This window comes from Hibiscus syriacus, unplaced genomic scaffold (assembly GCF_006381635.1).
Source record: "Hibiscus syriacus cultivar Baekdansim isolate YM2019G1 unplaced genomic scaffold, ASM638163v2 tig00111105_pilon, whole genome shotgun sequence".
NCBI lineage: Eukaryota > Viridiplantae > Streptophyta > Magnoliopsida > Malvales > Malvaceae > Hibiscus > Hibiscus syriacus.
In genome coordinates this window covers 5,657,635-5,665,013 of record NW_024062987.1, presented here as the reverse complement: position 1 = coordinate 5,665,013, position 7,379 = coordinate 5,657,635, and the positions used below count along the sequence as shown (strand labels likewise).

Sequence of the window (7,379 nt, the reverse complement as noted above, 5' to 3'; positions counted from 1 at the left end):
TTCATCATCTTATCGATGTGGGCCATATCAATGCAATACAACAATATTTTAAGTTAAGAATTTGGATATGAGAATTTAAAATTTAAGAATTCTAATTTCAAGATTTAGATATTTAGAAGATTTCAACTTGAAAAATAGAGGTTTTGATTCTTTTAAAAAGATTTTAAAATTTTGATATTTTTTTAAAAATTATATATTTTATTTGAAAACTAACGACAAATGGCTTAATTGAATACATTTAAGTAGTTGAGTGACTTGATTGACAAAATTTCAAAATTGTTGGTTAAAATGAAAAGGGAAATAGTTAGGTGATTAGTGGTATAATTTACCCTTTAATTTTAAATAATTTACTTTTAAAATTTTAACTAATTTATAATTATATATTAAATCTATTAAAATTTAAAATTTTATAAATTAATTGAATGATACTCATTGTTAGCGGTGCTCGTCGTCGCTCGTGAAATGCATAAGAATCATCCATTAATTGTCAAATATTAATCATCAACTATTTAACTTAAAATCATAGACATCATTAAACGAAATCAATTAGCTATAATTAACTTCTTACTTTAATAAATTAATTTTCAATGAACTAAAAATAAAAACACAAGAAAAATGTTAAAATTAGTCCACCATTTTTTCTAACAATAAAGCTCCCTCATAACCGGGAGGCTCGGAACCAGGCTGGGTGTATAGCTTTTCCCCCTTCAATATTTGAGGGAAACCGAACTGTGAGAAAAAAAATAAAAACAGAGAAGACAGATAGAGGAAAATGAGAGAAAGTGAAAGAAAGTGAGAGAAAATCTTTTAAACCCTCCCAATTTCTCTCTATCTGTTTCTCTTGATCGATAGATTCAATGCCAATTCTAATAAAAATAGAAAAAAACAGGAACAAAAAGAAGGAAACAACAATAAGAACATAGTTTTTTTTGGTTCTCTGTTTTCTTTTTATTATTATGCTCTGTTTTATGACAGAGCTTTTTCATCATACAAGAGGTTCAAATTATCTTTTTGGGGGTTTTTCGAGATTTGGGTTTTGATGTTAAATTTAGAGAGAATTGAATTTTGAATTGAGCTTGTAAAATCTGTAGTATTTTTGTTGGTATTCGAAAGCTGTTTTTGGTTGAAATGGCAACAGGGTCGAATTTACAAGGCTCTCTAAAATCGGTTTTCGAAGACGTTCTTCAAGAGAAAAGAGGTCGAACAAGCGACGTTAATTTGGATTCGAGAAAATTTGACGAAGCTTGTAATAATCTAACTTCTTTTTCCCCTTCTGCTCTATTTATCATTGAATGATCAATGGTTTTCTTTAATCTGCATTTTTCTCGCATGATTAGGAGTCTTTTGCATTTATTCTTTTTTTTATTTTATCAAATTTAAGTTTCAGATTTTATGAATATTATGTTAAGAGATTCAATCATAAAATATGTATCTCTGTAATTTTTAATCGATTAAAGCGATCTCCAAACAAATGGGAAATATGATTTGCTGAAAATATGCTCTAAAACTATCGTCATTGTTATATTTTCGAAGCTTTAAGAAGAAATGAAGCTGCTGGGTGGCTGAGAAAAATACTTGGTGTTGTTGGGGGCAAAGATTTACCAGCTGAGCCTTCGGAGGAAGAATTTAGGTACGCATTGCGAAGTGGGATAATCCTTTGCAATGCTCTTAACAAGATCAAACCGGGATCAGTGCCAAAGGTCTGTTTCAGCAACAATTTTCCCAGAAAATTTTGCATTTTCTCGGTTGATTTTCCTACCCATTTTTAAAAATTCTAAATGATAGGTAGTGGAAGGACCTTGCGATTCTGTTCCTGATGGAGCTGCTTTATCAGCCTTTCTATACTTTGAAAATGTGAGAAACTTCCTTGTAGCTATTGAGGAAATAGGGATTCCCACTTTTGAGGCCTCTGATTTAGAACAGGTTAGTATATTACTTAACATTCTTCATTTCAATTTCTCTCCGATAGCTATTCAGGAAGGATGCATGATTTTTATGAAAGTACCAAAGATTTAATGTTAGGGGAGACAATTTATAAAATTCTAGGACAAAAATAAATTATCAATAGAAAATACAAAGTCCGGGTAAGATAGTCAAACGAATGTTTCTTGATTGATTTTTTATTTTCCCAGGGTGGGAAGTCTTCAAGGCTTGTGAACTGTGTTCTAGCATTGAAGTCTTACAGTGAATGGAAACAAAATGGAGGAATTGGTTCATGGAAATACTATGCAAATGCCAAACCCTCATGTTTTGGGGCACGAAAAACCAGTGAACCAGTTATGAATTCCGTTCCAACGACCCTTCCTTGTGACTTGTCTAGTGAGCAATCAGAGTCCATTGAAGAAGTTAGTGAGCTTTCTTTTTAATTTTCATGCTACATGTTTATTTCATCAAACATCTAATCTGATATCTCCTTTTCATTGTTATCTTCAGGGCTCTGCAAGTTCTTTTGGTGTGCTAGTTCGTGCAGCTCTTTCGGATAAGAGGCAAGAAGAAATTCCAATGGTAAGATCCTTCTGCTAGTACAAAAATTTCCTCGATCAATTCACTTTTTTTGGGATCGAATCGAGGTCTTGGGAAATGTCGAGTTATTCAACAGCTTACTAGGAAAATTTTTGTTGCTGTAAAACTCTCCTGATAGATTGTGGAAACTATGATCAGTAAAGTCTCGGAGGAGTTCGACCGTCGCTTGGCAACCTACAGTGAACTTGTAAGAAACTTCAGTTTTTCATAACTCTCAAAACTTCAATGATTTATTTGTGTTTAGTGTTATCTCAAATAAACATGTTTTTTTGTAATTTGACAGATTAAAATTAGTGCAAAAGCAAAGGAAGAATCTGTAACTGATAACTCTATTTCACGAACAGTTTCATTTGATGAAAAGGTAGGCGGAATGTTTATCAGTAGCTTTTGATTATTGCTTCATGTGATTATCAAGTACATGTTTTTGAATCATTTAAATAATGTGATGGTGAAGGCCGGAGAAGTTGAAGTAAAGGCATCAGCTGAAGAAACGGTGAAGGCCGGAGTAGTTGAAGTAAAGGCATCTGTTGAAGAAACGGTGAAGGCCGGAGTAGTTGAAGTAAAGGCATCAGCTGAAGAAATGGTTAAAGATGACGAATCATCATCCATAGGGTCGGAGAGAAAGGAAACTTGCGAAGATGAATCATCATCAATAGGACCGGAGAGAAAGGAAACATGCGATGACAAGTCCGATACGAATGAAGAATTGGTACAATATGTTTTGAAACAGCAGGAATTGGTTGAGCAACAACGACGATTTATTGAGGTAATCAGCAGTTAGCATCGATTTGAGTAACAAAATTCGTATGATCTTCCATGGGGATGCTGCAGTTCATGTATTTGTGCCTGTAGGAACTAAAGCATTGTCTTTACTCAACAAAAGCTGGAGTGCAAGCTCTGCAGGTGACATACCAGGAAGAGGCCTTTAATCTTGGTATAAACTTAAAGTCGATTTCTTGGATGTTTTTTCGTGTTCTTGAAATGAAAACGTGATATTGTCTCATTCTAGCTTCGTTTAATAGGTAAACACTTGGTTAGTCTTGCTAATGCGGCTTCGGGATATCAGAGAGTACTCGAAGAAAACCGGAAGTTATACAACCAAGTGCAGGACCTGAAAGGTAGCAGCCTTAAACAGTTGAAATAGTCTGAATGAGAGAAATTGTCAGATTCAAATGAAAATATCAATTGCATTTGTTGGAAAACCATGTTCCAGGGAATATAAGAGTGTACTGCCGAATAAGGCCGATGGTTCCCGGACAATCGAACACTTTGAGTTCCATAGATCACATTGATGAAAGAACTGTAACAATTCTTACACATTCGAAAAATGGAAAAGAGGCAAGGAAATCATTTACCTTTAACAAAATATTCGGCCCATCTGTAACACAAGGTTAGAGATTATAAACAGAGTTGTTTCCTCTATGATTTTGCATCTATCCATTTCGATCTTCCCATGCTTGTAAGACTTTCCTGACATCAACTCGTTCCCTGCAGCCGAGGTTTTCTCGGATACCCAGCCTTTGATTCGGTCTGTTCTCGATGGCTACAATGTGTGTATATTTGCTTATGGACAAACAGGATCAGGGAAGACACACACCATGGTAAGAAATGCAGCATCTCTTCATTGCAATGATAATATATGTTAATCGGACTAAGGATCGAGTGTCAGAGACTGTGTATATTCAATATGTTTGACATGAATACCATACTGAAAATTAAGTTCAGTGATACATACTGTATTGTAGCCTGTCAAAGATTTATGCTAAGTCATCCCATTGATGAATCCAGACAGGGCCTAAGGAGCTCACCGAAGAAGGCTTAGGCGTAAACTACAGGGCATTGAGTGATCTATTTCATCTTTCAAACCAGAGGAAAGACACCATTTCTTATGAGATTTCAGTGCAAATGCTTGAAATTTATAATGAGCAAGTCAAGGATCTCCTTTCAACTGATAGTGGAAATAAGAGATATCCTTTATATTCAGACTCATCAATCTTGTTTATTGTGATTCATGTTCTTTTTCTTTAAATAATTTTCTTTAACTTCTACGCACATTAGAAATCCGAAACAGCTCACAAAATGGGATTAATGTACCCGATGCAAACCTTGTTCACGTATCATCACCGTCCGACGTCATAAATTTGATGGACCTTGGGCATAAAAACCGTTCAGTTTGCTCCACAGCATTAAATGACCGGAGTAGTCGATCTCACAGGTACTGCTGACAGTCTAAAACATTTATAGTTATGTTCCGAAACATATGCTGCTAAGTTTCTAATTGTCTTTAAAACTGCAGCTGCTTGACGGTTCATGTTCAGGGGAAGAACCTCACTTCGGGAAACATTCTTCGTGGCTCGATGCATCTGGTCGACCTTGCAGGAAGCGAAAGGGTGGACAAATCCGAGGTGACAGGGGATAGTTTAAAAGAAGCACAACACATTAACAAGTCTCTTTCGGCTTTAGGAGATGTGATCTCTTCTCTTGCATCAAGAAGTTCACATGTTCCTTACAGGAACAGTAAACTTACTCAATTGCTCCAAGATTCACTTGGTAAAAAGATTATCCGAAAACTTTCTAACCGAAAAACAGTAATGTATTTGTAATTGCTGAATCATGCTATTGGAATCAATTTATCAGGAGGACAAGCCAAGACACTGATGTTTGTTCACATTGCTCCCGAGTACGAAGCTCTTGGAGAAACTCTTAGTACACTTAAATTTGCGGAAAGGGTTGCCACAGTCGAGCTTGGTGCCGCTAAGGTGAACAAAGACGGTGGAGAAGTGAAAGAGCTTAAAGAACAGGTCTTTTTGGCATTTTAACTTCAAAGTGTTGCATGGCCGCCTATTGCAGCCAAACCTGTACTTATATTTACTCGTTCACTATTTTGCGAACATTCTCATTTACCATTTTTCTCTCAACTGTTTTCAGATAGCTTATCTCAAAGTAGCCTTAGCTAGAAAGGAAGGAGATCACGAGAACCTGCAACATACTCAATCCCTTAGTCCGGAACAAAATAGACCAAACATTGGATTATCCACTTCTCATCCTAAATGGAAGAGTTCAAGTGATCTATCTTGCATGTCTGCAACCACTGAGGTATAGTTCAAGTGCCAAAATTGGTACAAATTTTCAGTTTTGAAAGTGTTTTACTATAGGTCCTTTTATGTTTGTTTAAGATTTGCCTAACATGATATATAAATCTGCGTCTGCTGATTCAGTATGAGTCTTCATCAGCATCTAGAAGAGACAGTTTGGATACTCGAGAGATGTTACCGAATCCATCTAGAAGAGACAGTTTGGAGACTCGAGAGATGTTACCGAATCCACCTAGAAGAGACAGTTTGGAGACTCGAGAGATGTTAGCAAATCCACCTAGAAGAGACAGTTTGGAGACTCGAGAGATGTTAGCGAATCCATCGCATTGGACACCTCTTGGAAGTCCGAATGATTCGAGTGTTTCAAGAGATGACGATATAGATTCGGAAGCGTCTGGTGATTGGGTAGATAAAATCATGGTGAACAAGCTTGACAACCTAAAGAAGGACAAAAATCCATCCGCAAAGCCAAGTAAAGGAGTAAGCAATGGCAAAAAACTGACTGAGAAGCCCCATCAGAGTCAACTCCCTGAGCCTACAATGATACACCCTGAACGGACTCGGTCTGAAGTAAACTGCAATGATGAATCCGATCGCGAAACAGTAACCAGTGACTGTTTGGAAACGGACTCATTTTCATCCGGTATTCCTAAAATCAGTGGTATTCCAACCATGTTGGCATCTAAACCAAAGAAACAGCAACCCAAGCCAGCTAAGACAACAGAAATCAGGTAAACTTTCATGCTAGAAACTGAATGCCTTATTATTTTACTGCAAACTTCAACTTGGTTTCTACTACATTTAGGCCTTGATTTTTCATTTTTTTTTGCTTCCATCAGGACCTCAATTCCATCACTAATACCTGCGCCATCAACTCGGAAATCTTCCACTGGAGTTAATCCGAGTCCGCAAAAGGGAAAGAGAAAAACTGGAATTAACAAGTGATTTAAACTGAATAAGGATTGTTTCTTCTTCTTCTTCTGTGTGCTATATCACTTTTCTTATGTGTCTATCGGTTAGCTGCATTGACAAGGAGAGGTTCACATCTATGAAATTAATGGCAAAAATTCCCAATGTTTAGTAGTGGTAAAGTCATTCATATAAACCCCAAAATGATGATCCATTTTCTTGATTTGTATTCGGCTCAAAGGAGTGTGGATTTTGGGAATTCTTTGCCTTTTATTTTCTCCACCCCACATTCAAACTGTACTTTATTGTAGAATTGTGGAGGAATTGTATTATACTCAAGTACCTCTTTTTCTTCTGGCATTGATCAAATCATTGAAGATTGAAGAAGTTATGCTTGATGAGCTTACCTGAACTGACGGGTTACAACTGCAGGAGTGGAACTGATTTTCATTTTATTGTATATCGACGTATATTTTAATATGAATATAAAAAATATAATATTTTAAGTTTTGGATAAGTTTTACGACCAAATATAACTGCTCAAACTTAAATCTTTTAAGGAGAATAACATTTACTTTTATCATTAAGATGATTTGAAAAGTCCAAGCTCTACAAAAATTAATTCTCTAAAAAAATACTTTTATTTTTATGTCCCAATATGTATTTATGTGAAAATTGAATACCGAATACTGAAAAATAAGAAAAATTATAAGGACTCATCCTCTCTCATTCAAGTACAAAGGAATACACAAGCAAGCAATGAAACCAATGAAATAAAAAGTAAAAAATTGCATTTATTATGGAAAACAAATAAAATCTAAAATTAGAATTTAAAAAATGTAAAAAGTCCAA

General features: G+C 35.5%; 1 protein-coding gene across 1 annotated transcript; it reads left to right on the top strand.

Moving 5' to 3' along the window:
* Positions 1 to 712: 712 nt before the first annotated feature.
* On the top strand, positions 713 to 6,924 carry LOC120153969 (kinesin-like protein KIN-14G). The gene is made up of 19 exons (XM_039165828.1): positions 713 to 1,246; positions 1,534 to 1,700; positions 1,786 to 1,923; positions 2,133 to 2,345; positions 2,434 to 2,505; positions 2,642 to 2,710; positions 2,807 to 2,888; positions 3,033 to 3,289; positions 3,376 to 3,457; positions 3,546 to 3,641; positions 3,737 to 3,913; positions 4,018 to 4,124; positions 4,312 to 4,490; positions 4,577 to 4,738; positions 4,820 to 5,073; positions 5,161 to 5,324; positions 5,452 to 5,619; positions 5,742 to 6,349; positions 6,458 to 6,924. Exons 1-19 carry the CDS (start codon positions 1,129 to 1,131, stop codon positions 6,561 to 6,563), a joined length of 3,219 nt encoding a protein of 1,072 aa, XP_039021759.1. The 5' UTR covers positions 713 to 1,128; the 3' UTR covers positions 6,564 to 6,924.
* The last annotated feature ends 455 nt before the right edge of the window (positions 6,925 to 7,379 follow it).

Excerpts from the sequence above, each read along its gene's own strand:
- LOC120153969 (XM_039165828.1), top strand. The coding sequence starts at position 1,129 with ATGGCAACAGGGTCGAATTTACAAGGCTCTCTAAAATCGGTTTTCGAA. Across the intron at positions 2,346-2,433 it reads AATCAGAGTCCATTGAAGAA|GGCTCTGCAAGTTCTTTTGG; the intron begins GTTAGTGAGCTT and ends TGTTATCTTCAG. Across the intron at positions 3,642-3,736 it reads CCAAGTGCAGGACCTGAAAG|GGAATATAAGAGTGTACTGC; the intron begins GTAGCAGCCTTA and ends ACCATGTTCCAG.